Below are 24,209 nucleotides of genomic sequence, written 5' to 3' on the forward strand. Positions count from 1 at the left end.
AAAAGAAAACACAGAGCCTAAGTCTGAATCCGGCTGGTCAGGCAGATTTTATTTCAGGTGCTGGAGAGCGGTATACCCCCATCCCTCCCCAAGAAGGACCTGGGGTGGGGGTACAAGAGCCAGCTCCTGAGAGTTCGACTGGTAGAAGCCAGTGGGGGTGGGTGACTCAGAGCAGGAAGGGGATGATGGGCATGCGCAGGGGTGGGTAGTCTTGGAACTCCTTGAGGTAGCTGCGGTGCTTGCCCTTGGCCCAGATGGTCATTTGGATGAAGCCCACCAGGGAGAAGAGGGCCACTGCAGAGCAGAGCAGGGGGTCAGGGAGGGTGCACAGCCTCGGGTAGGGCAGGACCCAGCTAAGGGAGGGGAAGCAGCCTCACCTGGGAGACACTGTGTCATGATGGCAAAGCCGATCCACGACCCCACCTGTGGGCACAGGGTGGGAGGTAAGGGCAAGCAGGGCTGGGCAGGCCAGCTGTTCTGTTGAGGCCTCATACCCCCTGGGCTACCTCCCTCCCAACCTTTTCTTTCCACGTGGAAGGTAGGAATGAAACTCAAGCTAGAGGGGCCAGAGTAAAGGAGAGACTGCATAATGAGGCTGCCCCTCAGCCCTCAACAGCCACAAGCCCAGCCTTACACAACTCCCAACCCCCAAGAGGCTACAGTCTCTGCATCTCCAGATGCTCCCAAGTTCAAACTGCAAAAGCAACTGCTGAGCCAGGCAACCCCCTACAGGGACTGGACCCTCCACATGGAACCTAAAGCCCCATGAGGGAGAGGGGAGCAGGGCAGGCCCTCACCTCATAGGTGTAGTTGGGGCAGGACACCAGCAGGAAGAGCCACGTGAAGGGATTCTTTGTGGGATATGGGATCTTCCTGGTCTTGGATCCTGAGGGGCAGGATGAAAAGGGTGAGTGAGATCCCCCCGGGCCAGCCTGCATGCCCCTCTGCCCCGAACAGACCACTCACCAGCCGGCCGCAGATCCCGCAGGGCCATGTGGATGGAGAAGTTGCCCAGCTGGCAGATCTGTCAGAGGAGCAGGGTTAGCCCAGAGCCCTGCACACTCCCTCCACCCTGTCACACATACCAGCATACTTACCACAAAGATGGCCAGTGCCAGTTTAACCTGCTGAGCTCCATAGGCTGAAAAAGAAAAGCCAGAGGGGAGGCCTGTGAGGGGAGCCCAGTGGGGGGTAGGGGCTCACAGGAGGAGCAGGGTCCCAAAGCTACTTACTGGGGGGCGTGTAGAGAGGGTGATTGATGTAATAGGCCATCCACGCAGCAAAGCCCCAGTAATAGGTGCAGTTCTGAAAGGAAGCAAGGCCAGGATGGGGCCTGGCCCAGTGGAGGACGGGGTACAGGTGGACCAGGTGAGGGGTAGAAGAGGGCAGGGTCTGAGTGGGTGGGGCCAGAGAGCTGGGTCCTGCAGAGAGCAGGGTGGGGGTGGGTGGGCCTGGGACTACGAGGCCTGGGCCTCACCTTGAAGATGTTGCGCAAGGGCATGGTACCATGGGAGAAGCGGTGTACGAAGAGCGTCTCCAGTAGGCGTTTGACATAGTGGAATGAGTGGCAGATGCAGGCAAGGCTGGGAGAGGGGAGCTGGCTCAGAGGGGGCCAGTCCACAGGCCTTTCCCCCACCCACCACAGGCCCCTCCAGCCTGGCCCACTCACTGCACCACAGTGTGCCGGCTGGACGTGAAGTCATATTTGTGGCCATAGATGAAGGGCACCCGGAAGTAGAAGAGCAGGTAGATGAAAAGGGGTCCCGCGTACTCTGTCAGGAAGACCTGGGAGGACGGGAGCAGGTGAGTGACCCCAATGTGACTGATGGAAGAGGAGGCTGTAGGTAGTAGGGTCAGGACTCACCGTCACCCAACTGATCTGGGCCCCCAGGTCCCGGAAGTACAGTGTGGCTGTGGTGCCCACAGGCAGCTTCTGCAGAATGTCCTCATCCTTTAGTGATCTGCCCTCTGCAGAGAGGCAGGCCACGGCTCAGGAGCTACCCAGGCCTTCGCCCACTGCCACCAGGGTGCCCAGGGGTAGTCAAGCGACAGCTGTACTCACTGGGGTCCAGGCGGAGGGACTGGCGGGCAGGGTACCACTGCGGATCTGTGGGGAGAGCAGGACGTCACAGCACACAGCCTGGCAGGGCCCAGGGACCCCACATCTCCTCCCGTGCCACAGGCAAGGCCTCTGTGGCCTGTGTGGCTCCAGGACACTGAAGAGCACTGGCAGAAGCAGGACATTGTCCTTACAAAAACCAAGCAAGGGCATTCCTGCCAGTGGCCACACGAGGGCGCTGCAACAGGCAAGCCCAGAAAGTCCTGGGACACACTGGGGCATCTCCAGGCCCTGGGGGGAGAGGCTGCCAGGAGGGGTCCCACCCAGAGGCCCCTGCGCAGAGAGGCTGCAGGGAGCAGTGTAGCTGGGCCCTGGACTTACGGCTCTTAGTGAAAAGGTTCTTGATCTCTGCGATGGTGGCATGAGGCTCCACCTGAGGGAAGCACAGCCGGAGGGAAGTCAGCCCTGGGGAGAGCCCGAACCCCAGATCCTGGATCCCTCCTGCTGAGGTGGGGATGGATGGGGGCCTGGATAGCTGCTATGGGAGTGAGGAGGGTTGGAGTCCAGCCCCCCCGCCACATGGCTGAGTAGAGCAGCAAAAGCCTGTCAGAGTGAGGACACCAGTGGGCCTCAGGGCCGTTTTACCAGGCAGCCAGGATGCCCCCCCAGCCAGGCTGGGAGATAGTTTGAGCACAGGAAACTGGGCCTGCTTCTCGGCCTTTCCTCTTCACCCCCACCCACAACTCCCCCCAGAGAAAAGACCAGCAGTCCAGGCCAGACCTTCCCTAGGAAGGGACAAGCCCCTTCCCCTGGTCTGGTCTCAGAAGCGGTAGGTCACAACTCTACCACCCTTCGCATCCCAAAGCCCTGCAGGGTCCACTGAGGCTGTTTCACCTCCCCTTGCACTGGGAGGCCAACTCCCAGCCACACCCAGGGGCCAGGGCTGTCCACCCCGAGGAGGCAGGGACAGGCCCAGCCAGGCCTGAGGATAGTACCCCTCATGCGCACCCCCTAAGCAGTGTGGAAGGGATTCCCACCTCCCTCAGAGCCAGGAGCCCCCAGAAGGAATGGAATCATGGGCCCAGCACCCTGGCCCAGTGCAGCCGGCACCTCGGTCCTACCTTGTCCAGGAAACACAGCTTCTCCCTAGTCTTTGCATCCAGAATCTCCACCTCAAAGAAGAGAACGGCCTTTTTGGGTTTCTTGGCCACCTTGGGAGGTGCAGGCCAGGGGAGGCCATTGAGGCCGAAGCCAGGGCCGGGGCCAAGGCCCTGGCTAGCCTCCTGGGCCACCATGCTCACACTCAGGTCCATGCCACCCTGCTCTGCCCACGAGGACAGTGGCCCAAGCTGCCGGCCGTCAGCCCCCACCACCGACCTCCCCACATGAAGCGCTCTGGGCCAGGCCACGCGATCAAATTCTGCCGCGGTGCTGGAAAGGAGCCCACGCCTGCCCTGGCACTGCCACTTTCTGTGCAGCTGTAACCCGAGTGGCCCCATAGCCATGCCCAGCTAAATATAAAACTACCCAGACTGAGCCCCCCAAGAGCCATGGCACAGATTGGGGCAGCCCCTCCAGGGGCTGAGTTACCCTAAAAGTGAGGCTTTTGAGTGGGCATAGCCCCCAAAGAGCACTGAGGGGTAGGAAGGTCCCCAGAGGAAGGCATGGAGGTACCTCCTGGCCCTCATACCCAATGCAGGGTGGGGGCCAGTCTTGGGGAGAATGAGAGGCCAGTGGGCAGCCCATACCCCGGCACCCGGCTCAGGCCGGCAGAGTTCACTGGGCTTGGAGAAATCCCAGCTATTTTGAGAATCCAAGAGATAGATCATCCATTTCCCCTTCTGAGCTGTGAGAGACACTCAGATTATTTCCCTGTATATTTGTGTTCCAGGGAGGTGACAGATTCCAGAGTTCTATGTGTGGAAAGAGTCAGGAAACCAGGATTCCAGAAAGCACCTTGGCCTGGGCTGATGAGGCCTCAGCCTCACCTCCCTGACCTCCTTTTCCACATATTTTCACTAGATCCACCCAGACCATGTTCAAGGTCACCTTCAGGGCACTCTGCCCACCGTGTAAGCCCACCATAGCTCCCATGTCCAGGCCCTGAGACCCCCAAAGCCCAGAGCACACAGCCTGCACCAGACACGATCTCCCTGAGTCCCAGAAAGTGGTAGAACAGAGGGACGTTGCTGGGAGGGAAGATGCTCCAGGGGGGACGGGGAGATCTGACCCACTACTCCACACAGGTCAAAGCAGACACCACAGACAGAAGAGCAGAGCAGCGGAGGCAGTGAACTGCTGGAGGAGCTGCAGTGAGACTAGCAGGCAGGCCAATCCTGAGAGGCTGAGTGCCACGGAGCTCGAAATGGGCAGTGGCAGGTAGAGCTGGGTCTGTCCCCAAGTTGGCCACTGGCCAACAGGTGCTGAGGGCCCTTCCCACCTCTAGTGGGCCCTTCGTGGCAGTGTGGGGAAGAGGAGCAGGATGCAAAACCACAGGCAGGACCCCAGGCAGGCTCTCTGAGGGATGCCACCTACCCAGAGCCCAGGGAGAGGGCTTCCCTGGAGCTGGAGCCCCCTTGAAAGAAAGGGCCCCCTCACACACACCCAACGACAGTGGGAGAGGCAGGGGATGTGGTACATGGAACTGAATCTGGCCCTGCTATATAGTCACTTCTCTATGGGCCTCAGCCAGGGAAGCAGATAGGAAGGTGTATACTTCACAGGGCTGGGAGGGTCCCATGAGACAATGCATGTGAAGTGCAGCATGGTGCCTGACAGACATGCAGTGCCCAAAGCCTCAGGAGATGCCACAAAGGGAAGGGCATGGGCCTGGGTTGAGATCCCAGCTCTCCTGATGGCCAGCTGGTGGCTGCAGCACCTGCCCCCATCATGGATGTGAGGGTAGGAAGGCACAGCACCCAAGATGTCTTGGCCAAGCTGCCTACTGTTAACCTACTAGAGAGAGCTCTGCCAGGCCATATGGCCTTGGGACACAGGTTATTGAACTCCTCTGAGCCACAGAGGTAACAAGGCCAGCCAGAGGGGCCAGAAACAGGGAGCTGGTCATATCACCTGGAGTACCAGGCCCACCAAGGGGACTTATGGGAGAGGGAAGGAGCACACACAGAATGTACTCAAAGGGCTAGAACAGCAGGGCCCCAGGCAGGCACAGGGCCTGCCCCGTGGCTGCAGGTATATTAATAGTTGCTGGGTCCCAGGCGGGCAGTGCCCACATGCCTTCAGAGCCCGTGTGGTCCACAGGAAGGCAACACCGCGCCTACGGGGAAAGGGGCCTCCTCCAAGTTCCTGCTGAACCACTCAACAGCTTAAAATACAACCAGCCCTCTCTCCCTGCCTGCCAGCTGCTGGGGAAGGGCTAAAATTCTACCCTACCCCCAACCAGGCATGGGACCAGGACCCAAGAGGAGAGGACAGCCGTCGAGGCCCCAACTGGCTGCTGGGAGAGGAAGCTGGGCAACAGGAGAGGGCAGCCAGGAGAGGGGCCCCGCTCCCAGCAGCCGCCACACTTCACCCAGGCCAGCTCAAAGCCAAAGAACGGGATAGACTCAGCCGTCACAGAGGTAAGCCCAGACCAAGGGGCAGTACCAGGGGCCCAGCCTACCAGGGTGGGGGCTGCCCCAGCTCAGGACCACCTCGATAGGATCAGTCCTCATTTCCCATTTCCTGCCCCCAAACCCTGGGACCCAGAGGCCATCTTCACCCCAAGAGAGGTCTGAAAAGCCCTGGGGGTGGGGGATGGGAGGACCCAGGACCTCTCCGTACTATTTTTGCAGCTCCTTGCGCCTCTGTAATTATTTCAAAATAAAAAGTTAAGTAAAAGCTATGCTAGGTGGGGGAAAAAGTTTTGCCAGGTGAAAGAAGCCAGACACAAAGGGTCGCATATGTATATGAAATGTCCAGAACAGTTAAATCCAGAGACAGAAAGCAGAATGGCAGTTGCCTGAGGCTGGAGGAGGGAGAATGGGGAGTATCAGCTAATGGGGACTTGGTCTCCTTTTGGGGTGTTGGAAAGTTGTGGAACTAGATAGAGGTTGGTGGTTGTACGACACTGTGAATGTACCAAATACCACTAAACCTCTCACTTTTAAATGGGCAATTTTGTTATGTGAATTTCATCTCAATAAAATCTTTTAAAGATGGGGAGACTAACAAACAAGCTCCAATTACCCATCAAAACAAAAGGTCCCAGGGCAGGGAGCAGCAGAGGTTCCTCACCCTCACCCCACCCCCACCCCCACCCACTCCACCCAGACTGAGGGCCTAAATGTGGGAGGCCCTGTCGTGTGCTTCCCAGTCTTCAGGCCCTGAGCTCACCCCTCAAATGCAACCCTCCCCATCCCACTGCCACCCCTACCCTCTGCTCTGTGCCCAAGCACACCTCCCATTCCCTATGCTTAACGGACACACACATACACCACATGCCTGCCCCAGCACTGAGGCCAGCCTGGGATAAGGGCCCAGGGTAGGCCCCAGGACTGGGGTCAGAGGGCACAGGCAGCTGCTAAGCACAGAAGAGGCAGCAGGCCCAGGCCCCATCCCTGGGGAGAAGGCAGGCTGAGGGGCAGGGAGGAGTGGTGTGCCCTACTGAGGGATGCAGGGACAGCCCTTCCTGCCCCAACAGAGGGAAGGGGCTGGGAGGGGGCAACGTGTTCTACTCTATGGATGAAGGAAGTGAGGCCTGTGCAGGGAATCACTGGCCCAAGGTCCATCAATGGCTGCAGGGAGTGTGGCCCCATGGCCTACAATGGACAGAGGACAAGGGCAGGGCAGGCATCCTGGCCTGGGGTGCATGCAGTGACATTCCACTAGCCTGGGAGGAATTCTCACCCAGAGGCCTGAGATTCTGGGGCCCAGCCAACAGCAACTCGTGGCAGCACGAGGTGGCAGAGGGGTATAGGGGCTGACCAGGGCAAGGGGCAAGGCCACAGCCCACCCTGCAGGTGGGGAGGAGCAGAGCCACACTGTGGTCTTCCCCAACCCAGAGATGAGCACCCAAAGCCACTGTCAAGCAGCAGGGCCCCTGGCCTTCACTGTCTTCATGGAAATAAAAATGTGACTGATCAAGGTAGCAGTAGTAGAAAGAGGGGCACCATTTTCTGAGCACCTGCTCCATGCTCCAAGCTGGCGCCAGTGCCCAGAGCTGTCAGGGAGGCAAGGCTCTAGAGATGGACCCTGCCTGGCCATGAAAAAACCAGAGCACAGTTATGCAACTGTAGGAGAGACTCAAGGCCTTTGCACATGCTGTTCCAGCTGCTTAGAATGCTCTCCCCCAGATCCTACAGGCCTCTTCCCTTACCTCCTCAGGCCTTCAGACAACTTTGCAGGAGGCCCTTCCTGACCATCAACTGAAAATATCAACCCCCAGACATTTACCATCTTCCTCCCACTGGGTTGTCAGTTGTTTCCCAGCACCCGGAGCATAGCCCAGCATGGAGCTGTGCTCTATATACACCTGGGTAAGGCACCTAGCCAAAGACTCACCTATTTCCTAGCTGTGTGGCCCTGAACAAGTTACCCAACCCTTCTGAACCTCTGTTTCCTCATCTACAAAGCAGTCTGCCCCCACCTGCCATCTCACCAGGTTACTGTAAGATTTACAGAGATGACAGTAACAACCAAAAAAAGTACATAAATATATCCAGCCTAGAATAAGTCTTACAAAGAATAAATATAATACAGACCAATACTAGTGAAATAGCACTGCTAGATGCCCAGAAAACCAGGCCCCTTGTCCTCAAATCCTGATCACCACCATGAAGGGGCCCATCCAGAGGACATCAAGGTCAGAGGGGTGGTGCAATGATGCTTCATTCAGCTGCTGACAGTGAGCAGAACCCTAACAATAGCAAGACACGTGTGGGCAGAGAGGTGGGCATCTGCCACCTTCCCTACACAGTCCTACATTCACCCCAGTGCTCCAGGCTGCCACATCTCTGCTGCCCCCTTGTGGCAGCGGCCTCCATCCCACAGTCTCACATCTTGGAAGGGTGATGGCAGCAGCTTTGCTCCATAGTTCCCCATCTCAACTCCCACATCCCAATTCCAGTACAGGATGGGACCAGGATGGGACCAAGACAGTGAGTGCTAACCTGAACTCTGCCACTTACCAGCAAAGAGGTTTCATTCATTCATTCCTGCACCCCTTCATCCCATGGCTAGGAACTGCAGTGAACACCAGGCCCCTGCCTCCAGAGGACCTGCATTAGTCTGTGTGTATTGGGGAGTAGCAAGCAGGGGATAGAGGCAGACAACAGTGGCATGATTTGTCACCAAGGGTTTTGAAATAAAACAGAGAATGGGAAAGGTAGGGCTTCAGGAGTTGGGAGGGTGGCCATTTTAGGCAAAGTGATCAGGGAAGGCCTCCCTCAGAACAGGGCATCTAAGCAAAGGCCAGTAGGAAGTGAGGGAACAAACCATGCACACATCTAGGGGGGAAGTATTCCAGGCAGAGGCAATAGCAAGTGCAAAGACCCTGAGGCTGGACTGTGGAGCAGGAAGGAGGCTACATGGCCTGAACAGAGTGAGTGAGGGGGAGAGGGGGAGGACACGAAGACGGGGAGGTGATGGGGACAGGTCATACAGAGCCTTGTGAGCCACAGAAAGGATTCTAGCTTTTCCTGAGTGAGGCAGGAGACATGGAGGTTTCATGAGTAGAAGAGGAGTATAACCTGACTCAGGTGTTCACAGGCACCGCCTAAGAATTGGGAGACCAGGATGGGGTGAGAAGTGGGAATTCTGGACAGACTACGAAGTTGAAGGCAACAGGACCTGCTGATGGTTTGCATGTGGAGGTGAGAGGAGGGGGAAATCTGATGTTTCTATCTGAGCCCCATAAGGGAGGAGCAGAGAGTCAGAGGCCAGTGGGAGGGGCAGGTACCACCTAAACCCGAGTTGGAAGATCCGAGTTTGCAATTGCTGTTCCACTCTGCATAAGCCACCAGGCAAACACAACACAAAAGGCCCAGGCACCAGTGCCCAGGTCACCAGCGCCAGGAGCCTGGGCTCCTCTTGAGCTTCAGTTTCACCATCTTTACAAACAAAGCCATCTGGGTGCTTCCCAAGTTTCTCCCACCGGTAAACCAGACTCAGTGGCCTCAAGGTGGAGTACCATATCCAGGGCCTGGGGTGAGGCGCTGGAAGAAGCCCAAGACTCAGCATGGAGCCCGGGTCACCCTCCACACCTCCCACTTTTGCACCAGGAACTTCTGTGCATCCTAAGATGGGACCTGCCCAGTGGACATGGGTGAGGACAATGGGCCCGGAAATGCAACAGTTTCCTAGCCTCCTCTCCTCACCCTCTCTCGTCCCTACGGTAACCAAGGGAGCAGGAGCCATGAGCTCCATTTCCAGATGAGGAAGCCAAGTTCCAAAGGGTGCAGAGTATGCCCAAGTCATGCAAATGCCTGAGCCCAGATCCCCCACAACACAGTCTTCTGGGGCTGCACTACCAGCCAGGACATGCTCTGCAGTGGCCCCCACACAGAGGTGGCACAGGGCCACACACCCTGCTTCCAGCAGACTCTCTGTGATGCCACAGGGGACTGCCTGCCAGGAAAGGGCACTTAAACTGGGCTGTCACATGCTGGGCAGCCTCACAGCACTCAGCCAGTGCCTGCGGGGGAGTGTGTGCCCTGGTGGGCAACATGTTCTCCCAAGGCTGGAACACAAGATGCCCGCTGTGGTGCAAACCCTGCTCAGAGCAACCTAGGACTCCAGGCAAAGATGAATATGGCCCAGCAGGTCTTTCAGCCAGACAGCCAGACAGCCAGCCCAGGCACTCGGCTCCCACAGCCACCACGCAGGGCACAGGGGCTGCCGCACCCAAGGGATGGAGGCCTGGCCCATCTCGGCCAGCTAACCAACTTCACAAATGCGGAGGCTTGAGTGCACTTGCCTGGACTCAGTATCTCAGCACTCTGGGCTCCCTTTCCCTTACACTTTCCAGAAATATCAAAGTCACACTACTCCTGCCAGGGCAGCTGAAAAGACCTTGGGCCCAGCTGCCAGGATGTCAGCCACACCTGCTCAGCCAGAAATACCTCCTTCCCCAGTGGCCTCGCCTCGTGACCCCATTTCTCTGAGGTGCCCAGGGCAACCGTGGTGGGGGCGGAATGTCATCATCCAGTCTGGAAAGGACAGAGAAAGGCTGATCACCCATTCCCAGGTACCCAGCCAGCCAACTCCCACTCCCCACACCCCCTGGCCAGATGAGCAGTACCAGGGTCTATATGGCAATGTCCCTAGGCTGTGGGACCCAGGCCAGGAGAAGTTGGCAGAATACCATGCAGCCTGGTAGCAACTAGCCTCAGAGGACATTCCTCAGGTGCTCAGGTGCCCCCAGGTTTGTCACTGTGATGACAGAAGGCCTAAGATGAAGGGGACACTGGACCAACACAGCAGGGGACTCTGAGTCTCAGGCCTGGGTCTGACCAGCTGCTCACTGGCACCCCACAGCCTACGCACCTCTGGGTGGTTACAGGCTGTGCCTGTTCCACTTGGAAGTGCCACCACTAGTAACATGTATCAGATGCTGACCTCGTTCCAAGGACTGTGTTAAGACCTTCATCTGCATAACTTACCTAGCCTCACCTGGGCCTGTGACCCCTGCTAGGCAGCTCACATAACAGGGCTCAAAAACAAGGGGGCCCTTGCTCAGGACATGTATTCAGGAAGTACCAGAGCCAACGCCGACCCAGCCTGCTTGGACTCACAGCCCCTGCTCACCACCACGAAGCAATACAGTCTCCGCTCTGAAGAGCAGGACTAAATGCTAACAGAAAAAGGAAAGGAAACCCTGGATCAGATTATCTGCTGACACTCCAACTTCAGCACACCAATCTGGAAGGTCTGAACTCAGCAAAACATGCCACCTCCACGGGGAATGCCCTGCAGGGGAGCCCAAAAACTGAGCCTACTCCTCCCTGGCCTCAACCTCCCTTGGCCCCAGAAGTCAGGCCTTATGGAGGGCAAAAGGCCTGTCACCTCCTGAAACCACACAGAGGGGCCCAGGTAGGCTCAGCAGCTGTCTAAACACTTCCTGCACGTTTTTCTGTGTCAGGCTAAGGCCATCAACAGGCCCAGAAAAGCAGTGCCACAGGTGAGCCAACACTGAGCAAGAGGCAGTGCTGCAAAGGCCAGAACCTGACCAACTTTCCCTGCCCGAATTTTGGCTTCTGCATCTGGCCAATGGGAATTTCCATAAAAGGACCTAACAGAGATGACTCCTGTGGCACACATGGCAGAAGTCCTTCCCAGTGGTGCTCAACCCTGCCTGCTTGTGAACAACCTAGACAAGGAAGTCTGGATCTCTGATGGGGCCCAGAATCCATAGCTTTAAAAGCTCCCAGGTGACAGATGGAGGTGACCCCCTCAACCTGGGCTGCCTTCCTCAAACAGACCCCTGCCCTCTGGAAGAAGCGCAAAACCCTTACCACAACTGATGCAGCCCTCCTAGGCCCTCCCAATGAGGACTTAGCCAACCCCTAAGGTCGCTCCCCACTCCCTTCACTGTCCCCTCCTGTGGGTTTGAGCACACAGCCTCCTCTACCACCACTGGTTCCCTTTTAGATTGGCAGTTACACCATTTTACAGGGAAGGAGGCCGAAGCTCAGAAGCACAAGTCGTCAGCCCAAGGGCACACAGGCTACAAGCTCCAGGAGTTGGGCTCCATCTGTTTCTGTTCCTGAGGAACTTAATACTCTTCCTCCAGGGCCATCCCAGGGGATGACCCACATTTGTACCCTTATACCCTACAGCCAGTTCCAGGTTGGTGACCACATGTCTCTCTGTATCTCTGGACAGGAAGACACTGTTGGATCAAAAGGCTGAAAGAGGCTGGAGATGCTGACCCCTGTGGACACAGGCTAACCAGAGTGGCAGGAGCTCATCTGCGCTGACCCCCGACCTGTGCCCAGCACTCCCAGCCCAAGTGCAGCAAGCAGGTTAGTCCACCCCCGGAGGAGCTCAGCTTGCAGAACAGCCAGTCTGGGGTCCACGTTGCCAGCTTTATACAGGCAGCAGCAGCTAATGCTTCCTCCACACTCACAGTGTGCTAGGCATGGAGGCACATCCTCCATTTGAATTCTCTCCTTTACTATTAATCCCCTTTTGCAGATGAGGAGACAGTCTTATTCATTCCCTGCGTAAATACTGACTGAACACCTACTATAAGCCAGGCATTGTTAAAGGCTCTAGGGATTCAGCCGTGAAAGGACAGAAATCCTTGCCCGCGAAGAGCTGACATTTTAGTCAGGGAACAGAGACAACTGGTTACACATAAGGTATTAGATGACATCTGCCACAGAAAAACGGGACAGGAAGTGACAAGTAAAGGAGGGGTACAATTTTACATAAAGTGGTCAAGAAAGACCTCCCTGAGGGGACACTGAGCCAAGCCCTGAACAACCTAGGAAAGGGCAGTTCAGAGATCTGGGGAGAGTATCCAGCAGAGGAATGGCCGGTGCAGCATGCTTGGTGCGCTCAAGCAACAGAGCAGAGGCCCCTGTGGCTAGAGGGAAGGAGCAAGGGTGGGAGTGGGAGGAGGTAAGGGCAGGGTAGTGATGGGTCATGCAGGGTCTCATAGGCTGGGTGAGGACTTTGGCTTCTACTCCGAGTGAGGTGGGAGCCATAGAGAGTTCTGGGCATTGCAGGAACATGACCTGTCTTGGGTTCTTAAAAGATCTCTTTGGACAGGAAGGAAATAAGGTGAAAGTAGGCTATGGGAATAATTCTATCACAAATGAAGGATGGTTTAGACCAGGGGTCAGCAAACTATGGCCCACAGGCCAATTCTGGTCCACCGCCTGCCTCTTTGTGTACAAGCTAAGAATGGTCGGAAAAATCAAAAGCCTATTTCATGAAATTCAGATGTCAGTATCCACACAGTTGTACTGGAACAAAGCCATGCTCATTGGCTGACGTATCATCTAGAGCTGCTTTTGTTACAACAGCTAGCCCATTAGGCAGGCATCCCTCCACTGTTTCTCTGAAAGCAAAGACTTGGGACCCAGTCCCAGGACTGGCAACAGGACCTGGTCCCCAGGGACTGGCATCACTCACTTTCTTACCCCCAAGAGCCAAGTGGCATGGCAGGCATTACCAGGTCAGGGTGGGAGATCCAGGCCCCATCTCCTGGTCCAGGCTCAGTCCCTGGGCTGCCTGTCTCCTGGGCCTCTATCGGGCCAAGAGGAGCTCCAACCTAGGCCATCAAACCTCATTATATGAGACTGAGCCAGTGGGCTCTGCCCGAGGATGGTTGTGGCAGCTTCCTGCGTAACAATCCCGTTACAGGGATGTGCTCCTTGGGGGCAGCTGGCCTAGGCCAAGGTACCCCCACTGTACTGGAAGCTATGGCCCATGCCTACACAAAGCGAAGATGTGCTTGCTGCACAGAAACCTGCAAAGGGCTCAACAGCATACAGAAGGCATCTGGAACCTCCAAAAGCCTTTTCTGCTGACAGAGAAGTTCCTGTTCTTCATTCACTCAGCAAACACTTGCTGAGCCCATCCATGTGCCAACCAGTGCTAGGTGCTGGGCTCCAGGATAAATAAAAAGACCTATTTGTGATAGCAGGGTGCTGGGCAGTGTTCCAGGTGATGGGATACAACAGTGAGTACAGCTGAGAGAGGCCATGCCCCTCACAGGACCTGTTCACACTCAAGGAGAACAAAGGCAAAGCATCAATCATGTAACACAAGGTCAGGATGTACCAGGCGCCATAAAGAAAACAAAGGGCAGGAGACCAGAGTTCCACAGGAGTGGTAAGGGAAGGCCTTTCTAAGGAAGTGTAATTTGAGCCAAACCATGAGGCTTCCCTGGGAGATGTGCAAAGGCCCTGAGGCAGTACAGATCTTTGTAGGACTCAGAACCATCAAAAGGCTGGAGCAGAGTGGACTTGAGAGCAAACAGCTGAGGAGGCTGGAAGGGCAGCCAAGACAAGCACTTCAGAAAATTGTTGGAATGCCACGACCTGGTCTGGTTTTGAGAAGGATCCCTCTTGTTGCTGGGGGGCAGGGGGTGGCTCAAACATGCAGAGACAGCAGTGACAGTCTCAGAAACAAACCAGGCCAGAGACTCTTGGTACCTTAGACTGGGGCACAGAGGTAGCAAGTGAAAAGGAGACCCTAGTTCCTGGTTCCTGAGTTGTCACTGATTCAAAGCAAGCCGCGTTTTAAGAGAAAAATAAACTTCCTAAGTCAATATTAAATAGATGATAGATAGATAGATGATAGATAGATAGATAGATGATAGATAGATAGATAGATAGATAGATAGATAGATAGATAGATAGATGATAGATAGATAGATAGATAGATAGATAGATAGATAGATAGATAGATAGATAGATGATAGATAGATATGCATCCCTACTTAAGGAACATGAAAACGGGGAGGGGGGAAATGTGCATCTTGGGATTAAGATAGAAGAGTACTAACAAGTGCAAGAGGGCTCAACAGAGGGGTACAGGGTTTCTGGGATGTTTAACAGGCCTAGCCACATCTACCAAGGGAAAGGTAAGCTGAAATGCCAGCCCTAGCTGTTGAGAGAAGGGTCTAGGAAGACGCCCACGGTTATCTTCCCACCTGCAAGTCCCACAGGTTTCTGCTGGCTCCACTCTGCCCCTCTGGCTGAAAGTGAAATAAAGCGAGAGGAAAGGAATCTAGGAGTCTTGACATGGACATCCTTCCCCACACTTTCTCCCTGGATGGTGCATGTTCCCAGACCCAGCTGGGGAGACTGGAAATGGTTCTGTCCTCTGAGGCCCCACGTGAGCTGGAATGTGGCAGGCAGTACAGTTCCTGGGCTGGGCTAGGGTAGCCTGGCAGGAAATATTCTTGAAGACTGATGATCATGGTGTTAGTGCTTCCCAAGGGATCCCCATCTTATCCTTACAGGACAACTCAGAGTTCAGGCAATTTTGGGTCAAAAAGGGGAAAAAAAGACTGACGAAACTCCAAAATAACTAAAGATGAGCAGAAACCAGCTTCAAGACAGAAGGGGGCCAACACTAACACAGTGAAGCTACATGCGCTCCAAGTCAGAAATTCCAGGCCTCACAACAGGCCCTCCGCAAGTGCATAAGGGTCCTTCCCCCTCAAGTTGCAGTGCCTTGGGGGGGTGGGGGGGAGCAAAGATGCTATGGCTGACTGCCTGGGTCCACCCTACACCTTACTCTGTGGAAGTTAACAGATGTACAAAATCACTCACTCCACAGTGTCTCCTGAGCCCCACCAGAAGCCAAGGTTAAAAACACGCTATCAGAAGGTGCTAAGTCTGTGTGGAGAACTAAAACAGGACAGGTGATAAGGTGACAAGTGGTCTGGCTGGGTCAGGGGGAGCCTCTCAAAGGGGTGACAATCCTGAATGACAGGATTCCCAGGCAGGATGAGTAGAGCAGTATCTCCCCAAAACGTCCAGCACTGGAGTTACCCATCTGAACTCCAACCCGTGGATCCCCACTCCCAGCCTGGAGATTTTGTTCCACTTGATTCTCTGGAGCAAATAGTATTCAACAATATATTTTATACTATAGATCTCCCCAAGAATTTTGATATTACCCTCACCACCCCCTCAAGAGATATGCTTCCCCAACCCCACCTCTTGAGAAGCCTTGATACAGCAGCCCCCCACCCCCTTCTCCTGCTGAGCTAGAGTCCTGAGAGCTTCTCCCCATACGACTTGAGGCTCTATCTGTGACCCCCTCAAGTTTCAAACTGATTACTGATGCTCCATGAAGCCCCAGTGCCAATATTAAACCACCCTCCCCCAAACCTGGCCAACCCACACCCACCCTGAGGACAGGCACTGTTCCCATGGGCCTCACCAAACAACTGGCATGGCCGTGGCCAATGCTCCCTGGTCCCTTTAAACAGGCAAAAAATAGAATTCAGAAGGGCCAGGGTACAACACAAACCCTGCAGTCTCCTGGGCTGACTGAATGGCCTGGGGACTCTGCTTATATAAGAGCCTGGTTCAAGCAGGGACAGGGACAGGGCTGTGCCAGCCTGCCAGTCACTGCAAGCTACTGAGAGGCTCTTTATCCCTCCAAGGGCTGGGAAAGGCTCGTGGCCCATCTCTAACTAACCACTTGTCAATAAGGAACTACCCTGAGCATTTATGTAACAAACACCACAACAAGAGGGCCCCCAAGGACTTTATAAAAATAAACCACCCTCTGGAAGTTAACCTTTTACGTAAAATCAACAGGAAAAAGCAGCTTCCATCACCCTCAGGATAAAGTCCACAGGCATCTGAGTGGCTACAAAGCCCTGCCTGGCCAGGTTCATCTCTTGATGTGGGTCACCCAAGAAAGTCTGGCCTCCAAGCCTCTGCACATGCTATTCCCCTCCCCCTCCCTTCGGGCCTCACTTAGGTGGAAGACCTTGAGGCCAGAGGCTATGATGCATTCATCCCATTATTCCTGGCAAGTGAGGGGTAAAGATAAAAAAAATATGTTCACACAAGCGAACTAATAAAGAAGTGATAGATTGGAAACGGGAAGCTGAAGCCCCAGAGAACACCTAGACAAGCAGATCCTGCCAGCCACCTGTGGGGGGAGGGGTGGACCCAGGTGCAGTCTTGGCAGCTCTCATTGAAGGGGTGGGATGATGGGGAACAGTCCTGCTGAGGTTGGGTAGACCCAGAGCATGTGGTCAGGAGGCATAAGAAGCTGCCTTCCCTAGGTCAGGACACCTAAGGAGTGGCCAAACAAGGCCCCTCAGCCCACCATGTGAGACACCAGACTCATCCAGGTCCCTGCAATAGGCCCCACTCCCACCCTTCTGATCCCCATAAGCCTGACTGCAAGGAGAAGATGCATTTACTCATCCAATCATTCATTCAACAAAGAGGCACTGGTCAGATGCTGGGGAGGCTGCAGGAACAAAACACAGAGTCCCTGCCCTCATGGAGCTCACAGCCTGACTGGGGTAGAAAGACCATCAAGTAACCAAATGAAAACACCATAGCCAGAGAGAGCCAATGAAAGGGATGACAGGGCACTGGGGAGGGAGGTCAAGGTTATAGTCCAGATAGCAAGGTCCAGGAAGGCCTCTCAGCATGACACTGAAGCTGAGCTCTCAATAACAAGGGAACAGGCATGGGAAGAATAGATGGGAAGCACATTCCTGGCTGAGGGATCAGCATATGCTCACAGAGCAGGAACATGGCTGTAGGTGTTTGAAGAAAAGAAAGCATGTAGTGATGAATAAGGAGCTTCAAGAGTTATGAGCCAGAGTGCTAAGACCCTCACATTTACATGCTTCTGAGTGAGGAGGCTGTGACACAGCACTGCTGCCTGGGATGGTTCTTTGTCACGGTAAGTTAAAAAGTGGATTCTGAGTGCACTGTGACTTTACTGAGGGTCTTCCCATAGAGCAGGAAAGAGCGGATCATCTGTAACTTCAATGTGTGTGATAGTAGATCAAAACTGATCACTGGCATCCGGGCTTCTCCTTCCACCTTCTGGCCATATTATTAGCACGAAGGCATCTCCAGGAGCCCCACTAGCTTGTTCATTGAGAGGTTCTGAGGCCTTCAAGAGACCACATGCTGAAAGCACTTTGGGTGGCCACACGGATGCAGATCTGTCCTTATCTGCCAGGGGTTGGGCCTTCTCCGCCTAATGCCTTGTACCCTAACTGAAGGCCAGGACGTGCACGCGGCACTTCACACTCCCCAGTGGCCCTCGGAGATAGGCATCCTCATCCGGACTTCACAGGTGAGAAAACTGAAACTTGAGCAGGGTAAATGTCCTAGGGCAGACACACTCAGTGGCCTCCCGGGGCCACCCCCTTCATCCCTTCCTCAGTGCATGATCACCTGGCCCACACGCAGCAACGCCCACTTTGGCTCTGGAAGAATTGGGCCCTGCCACTCACTGTGTAACCATGGGCACGTCACTTTGCTTTTCTGTGCTTCAGTCTCCCCATCTGTCAAACAGGGATAAGAACAGTATCTACTTTATAGGTTTATTGTAAGGGTTAAATAAGTTACTAAAAAAAAGCACTTAGAGTGAGCACTACATTGGCAGTAGCTTTATTATTATTATTATTACGATGCTCTGGCTATTTCCTATATTCAAACATTCTCAGCTACCACTGTCAAGCTCAGCAAGAGGGTTTTACAACCTAGCCTGAACTGGACCAACTAGCCCAAGGTCTCTGGCCTTTCTCACCCTGCCAAGCCTGTCAGTGAAAGTGCAGAGATTCTCAACCAAACAGTCGTGTCACAAGAGGTACAAGTCCCTTCCAATTACACTCCCCGCTCAGGGCTGTCAACCCTCCAACTCTTCACTCCTCAGGAACCAGTTATTCAAGGAGCTCAGCGAAGCACAGGATCACTCCCAGTCCAGCCAGTGCGGTTCAGTGGCTCTACCTGGAAGCCCACTCTCACCCACCTCCTACTTGCCTCCTCCACCTAGACCCCACCTTCCTCACCTCAGCCCCACCCCACCCAGCCTCCTCCAACTAAGCACCACGGCATCTGCAGACAAGTAGATCAACACAACTTGCTAAATGTTTAGCTGCTGTGCTGTGCCTGGCCCTGAGTGCCTTCTATGCATCTGCTCTAATGTTCACCAGAGCAATAACCCCTTGAAGTCATAAACCTGTGAGGTTAGGGACTATTATGCTCAGCAGGGTGGTGGTAAGTATTGCAACAGGGACAGAAACTAGAGAAAGGCAAACTGCTTCCTGGGTCTATGACCTTAAGCAACTTAAATTTACTTCTCTGAGCCTGTTTCGTCATCTATAAAGTAGAATACTCATGCCCACCTGATCAGGTGCTCACAGGACTCAATAACAACCAGCAGCCATCAGCAGCACCATCATCACACTATTGTGGCTCTGGCTCTTCTATCAGTGAGGAATCAGAGAGACCTAGGTCTGGATTCTGTCTCCACCATGATGTCACTGACCGTGGGCAAGTTCCTAATCTACAAAATGGGGAACAAAGAATACCCACCTCTCAGGGTTTTTGGAAGGACACCATAAATGTGAACTGTAAAATCAACCCCAGAAGCATTTTCTGAAGGCCTGTTCGATGCAGTGTAGAAGGGCATGAGAGTAGAGATCAAGCAATCCCCATCTCAGAGCATATCACCTTCCTGCAAACAGGCACCAAATTTAACCTGCAAGGGTCAGAGACCCACGTTTAAACAGGGCTCAATGGCCAAAATCTCCTACTTATTCCTTACCTTCTATTTTAAAAGGACACAAGAATTCAGAAGAAAAAATTACAGGAAACAGCAGACATCCACTTCCGAAGTTTAACAGATATTTTCATTTGACTCTAGTTATATCAGATTCCCTTTTTCTTTTTTTAATAAAACAGACATAGCTAAAGCCTCCCCATGCCTTTTCTTCCCGATCTTTATTCCTGAAACAAGTTCCTTTAACTATTGTGTAATTCCCACACATTTCTCACCTTGTATTACAATTTATCCTTTTATTAGGTATATACCTATAAACAGTATGTGTAAGTCTCATTTGGTAAATTTTCTAAATTTACAGAACCTTTTGCAACTTGCTTTTTCCCACTCAACAGGATGTCTGGAAATTTATTAAAGGGCTAGGTAAATCAAACTGATTTTTTTTTCATATAATGGAATTGTGCGAAACATTTAAAATGAATGAACCAGAGCTGCATGTAGCACCTTCCCTTTTATGTATACCCCTTGATGATGTACTTCCAGCAACTTCATAATGTTCTTTAAAACTGGCCTTTGCTGTTACAATTATATGGGTTTCATCCCAAGGAGCACACAGGCTCACAGAGATTAAATTAAGCTGCCCTGGGTCCCGCAATTATTTAGTGACAGAGCCAGGGCTCAGCCCAGGCCTATTCAAAGCCCACACACCTATGACACCATTAAACAGTAGTGTACTTTCTCCTTAATTTTCACCTTCCTACTCAGTTCTCTGGCTCTAAACAACTGGCCCATGATCAGAACTTTAGTTCCAGAACTTTCACATACTTATTTATACTTGTGGAGGTAGCTGAAGCAAGAATCTGCCTGAGGCAAGGTACTATATTGGCCTAGAATTATCTGCAAACTGGACATCAATAGAGCTATCCTTTGGGGGGTGAGGTGGTGGGAGATCCTAAATGAGAGCAGTGGGGACCCCCAAGAGGATGAGGCTTCCTCACCTTGGGGTACCCAGCTGCAGGAAATGAGCAGGAACTTGGGCTCAGGGAGGCTGAAAGGTAGATTCTCCTCATTTACAAGATGCAATAGCTGTTTTTCCAGTTGCTACTGGGATCATTGTTTTGACCTCTTACCTGCAATGCAAAAACTACAATTTTAGAAAAAATCCTATAGCCTGAGATAAGCAGTTCTCTTATTTTACCTTGCTCTGACCCCAAGACAATCCCAAGGCCTGCTGTGAATTCCAAGAGTCAGCTTCAGCCAAGGCCAGAGGGTGGCCTGCTCTACAGCCTGTCTCAGGCCACTGAAGGGATACTTTTCTTCATCTCAGATCACAGAGGGGAAATAGGCAGTAACAGCAAACTGCAACAAACCCTCCCTACAGCTGAAATTCTAACTGCCATTAACATCAGATATCAGTCCTGGTTGGCTTGCTGGGTGACACAGCGTGAGTCCTGCACCTGTGTAATACTTCTATCACTCATAAACTGCACTTCAATCACTTGTAAATTGCACTTTATCATCTAAGAGAAACCTCTGGGGGCCACAAAGGCCTTTTAAGGGAGGCTAATCTCTCAATGGACAGGGGTCACTTGGGGTAGACTTAGTCCCAAACAAATGCATTCTTTGATGTGGACAGTAACTGGAACCTTTTCTCAATCTTTGCTGTGAGTGAAAGCGTCCTTGCTATTTTTATTAATCTGCAAAAAAAAAAACACCTGGAGTAAAATTAACCAGTTTGCTGTGCAAACTGGGCAGGGAGACAACTGCTCCTCCATACAGAAACTCTGTAGCTATCACCTCAGTGGATATTTGGCAAAGGTTAGCAGAGAATGATAACAGAGAACACAGCAAAATAACTATTTTTCCTCCAAGGTCACTGAATAGTGGGTTTGAAGTTCCTCCTTCATTCTGGGAGGGAAAAGGTTTGAGAAAGGTAAAGCATGTTCTCCAGTCCAACCATCGGTCTCAGGCTGTGCCCAGCTTCCCCGAACAAAAGTGCCCAAACCAAGGGTTCTCAGAGGCCTACATTACCTGACTACTAACTAGTAAAATTAAGAGATTTTACTTTGAGTGGTAAACACACAATGCAATATACAGATGATGTATTATATACATTGTACACTTGAAACATATATAACTTTATTAACCAATGTCACACCCAATAAATTTAATAGGGGAAAAAATTAAAACTCCACTTTCAAAATGCCACACAGGCCTTCCAACCTGCATCTTTCAAACTGAATGTGGCTTTTTCTCCAGGGTTACACAGAAGGTTTGAAAGAAAAAACTATAGAAGAACTTTATAAAGTTAAGTCGGGAAGGAGAGATTACTGAATCCCTACCTCCTTATTCTTAGTACCATGTCAAAAATGACTGAGCCCAGCCGGCGTGGCTCAGCAGTTGAGCATCGACCTATGATCCAAGAGATCTCGGCTGGATTCCAGGTCAGGGCACATGCCCAGGTTGCAGGCTCCATCCCCAGTTGGGGGCATGTAGGAGGCAGCCAATCAGTGACTCTCTCATCATTGATGTTTCTACCTCTCTCTCTCCCTCTCCCTTCCTCTCTCTGAAATCAATAAAGACACATATGTGCACAACCCAAGGACACAGACAATGATGGGGAGAGGGACTGGGAAGGGGGAGGGGACAGGGTGGAATGGGTCATTGGGCAGAAAAAGGGACATCTGTAATATTTTAAACAAAAATAAAATTTTTTTTAAAAAAATTTTAAAAATAGACATATATATATATAAATGACTGAGGACTTATGGGTTAAAAGTTTTAAAAGATTCTAGGTGAATTTACCAAAAATAATAATAATAAAGGGGGCAGACAGAGGTAGTAGTATTCAACTTATGAATAAAAACAATTAATCCTTCCTTCTATTTATATGAGGTACCTAACTGTAGTCAAATTCACAAAGACAGAAAGTAAAATGGCGGTTGCTGGGGGCTGGGCAGAGGGGGGAATAGGAAGTTAGTATTTTATGGGTACAGAATTTTGGTTTTGCAAGATGAAAACAGAGTTCTGGAGATGGATGGTGGTGATGGTTGCACAACAGTATGAATGTACTTAATGCCACTGACCTATACACTTAAAAATGTAAAGATGGTAAATTTTATATGTATTTTACCAAATTTTTTAGTTGGGGAGGTAAAAATTAAGAAATCTCTCGACCTTCTAATTTTCATTGGGGCATAGTGGCTAGTAACTAGGACTCTGGAGTTGTGAGTTTCTCTCTGTGTTCTGTATTTACTAGCTGGGAAGCTTTGGGGCATTTCAGCATGGCATAGTGGCTAGTAACTAGGACTCTAGAGTTCTGAGTTTCTCTGTGTTCTGTATTTACTAGCTGGGAACCTTTGGGCAAGTCACTTGACATCTCTGAGACTGTTTCTTCATCTAAAAAAATGTAAATACTAACAATAAGAGTCTCCTTCATAGGCTATGAGAAAACGAGAACAAGGTAACTGAATCTCATTAGCACAAGAGTGGGCACTTGCTAAAATGATTCTTAACATTTTTAATAATAAATGAGTTTAGTATTCAATGATGTTACTAAAAAGTCAGCAATAACTAAATGATAACAAAATTATTGTTATCGGAGAGATCTACAAGTGCATGAAAAGACTTTGTCTTACGGGAAAAAGAAGCCCAGGTGAGGAGTCAGAAGACGGGCTTCAATTGTGGCTGTGGGCGTGAGATTTCTCCTCTGTGAAACACAAGCGGTGACAAAGATGATCTCTAAGATTACCAGGAAGCCAGATCAGCTTTGCTGCTTGGCGGGAGCCAGCCCTGGCAGGCCCTCCTTCACCTCCTAAGCTTTTCGGGGACGTCCCGGGCGAAGGAAGGGGCCCAAAGGTCGTGCCAGAGAGGGCTGATAGCAAAGCCCCTTCCTAAACCCGAGGCAGCGGCATGGTGCAAGGCTTGTGCAAGACACATACGCTTTGGGAGCAAAGGTCCCGCACCCTCGTTCCTCCCCGGCCAAAGTCTGCAACTGTGCAGACTGCCTGTTGAGGGATCTGAAGGGAACCGTAAGCTCCCCAGGTACAGCAGAGACCCCCCAAGAAAAGGCAGCCCCAAAACAGCCTGGATTGCAGAATTATAAATACCTCCTCTGCACATGCGCACTGAAATTTATGACCGTCCCCAGGGTACAACCGCGCCCACTGCGCCTGCGCCCTCCGGCTCTCCTTGGCGCACAGGATAGGAAAAGGGGATCCCACGGACCCACGAAAAAAAGAATGGGTACGCAGTGGCCCCTCGGTCCCAGTTTCCTCATTTCTTACCTCGTAGTGCTTCATGACTTCCTCACACGGCGGATACTGCTCCCGCTGCTACTGCTGCTGGGCTGCTGCTTCCCAGCGCGCGACGCAGCACAGGTTCCTCACGCTTTCCGGACCGCTGCGCCAGACTAACCGCGGCTCCGCGTTCGCCCCGCCCCTCCCCACCGCGCGTGCCCCTCCAGCCAATCAGCGTGCAGGAAGCCCATCTTCGTCTCCGCCCCTCGGGGCCGGTCTGAGCGAAGACTAGCCGCTCGCTCGATAAGGTTGACCAATCAGCTTGTGGGACTCATCTAGGGGGCGGAGCGCGGGCAAGACCTGAGCGAGGGGGAAAAGGGGCGTGGCCCCCACCAATCAAAATGGGCCTCGAGGCCACGCGCCCCTTTCCCCGCCCCTTTCCCCGCCCCTTGATGGGGTCGCTGTGGAAACCTAGGGAAGCGACGGTTACTAAAAGACTGGGGGAGGGAGCAAGAAGTTGAGTGACAGAGAGAGCAGCATCCACCAGGCGGGCGGCGCGGCGGGGTGAATTCCCAGGTGGGCGGCCCCTGGGGTACTGGGGAGCAACGGGAGAAGGCGAGGGGCTGGGGGCGTGGGCTGAGGCGCCTGGATGTAGTGGCCTCTCAGGAGAGGCCACTGATAAATGGAAGAGAAGGAAAGGGGAAATGGGTGGCGAAAAGCACCCTGAAACCCTCCCAACC

The 24,209-nt window shown here is 52.8% G+C and overlaps 1 protein-coding gene across 3 annotated transcripts; it reads right to left on the minus strand.

Annotated features, from left to right (window-relative positions):
- TECR (trans-2,3-enoyl-CoA reductase) lies at window positions 1-23,644 on the minus strand. Of its 3 annotated transcripts, XM_016219669.2 has the most exons (14): window positions 23,518-23,644; window positions 20,230-20,361; window positions 3,181-3,231; window positions 2,441-2,492; window positions 2,063-2,107; window positions 1,865-1,968; window positions 1,670-1,785; window positions 1,478-1,583; window positions 1,233-1,305; window positions 1,098-1,141; window positions 967-1,024; window positions 798-886; window positions 378-423; window positions 1-294 (listed from the first exon to the last, which is right to left on the minus strand). In XM_016219669.2, the coding sequence occupies exons 2-14, from the start codon at window positions 20,299-20,301 to the stop codon at window positions 167-169; spliced, it is 984 nt and encodes a 327-aa protein (XP_016075155.1). In that variant the 5' UTR covers window positions 20,302-20,361; window positions 23,518-23,644; the 3' UTR covers window positions 1-166. The 3 variants fall into 3 exon arrangements, with proteins under 3 accessions (XP_016075155.1, XP_016075154.1, XP_016075156.1); XM_016219668.2 differs by lacking the exon at window positions 23,518-23,644 and having other exon boundaries at window positions 20,230-20,686; XM_016219670.2 differs by lacking the exon at window positions 20,230-20,361 and having other exon boundaries at window positions 3-294.
- Between the last annotated feature and the right edge of the window lie 565 nt (window positions 23,645-24,209).

The sequence above is a fragment of the Miniopterus natalensis genome, chromosome 4, assembly GCF_054644295.1.
Source record: "Miniopterus natalensis isolate mMinNat1 chromosome 4, mMinNat1.hap1, whole genome shotgun sequence".
Classification (NCBI taxonomy): Eukaryota; Metazoa; Chordata; class Mammalia; order Chiroptera; family Miniopteridae; genus Miniopterus; species Miniopterus natalensis.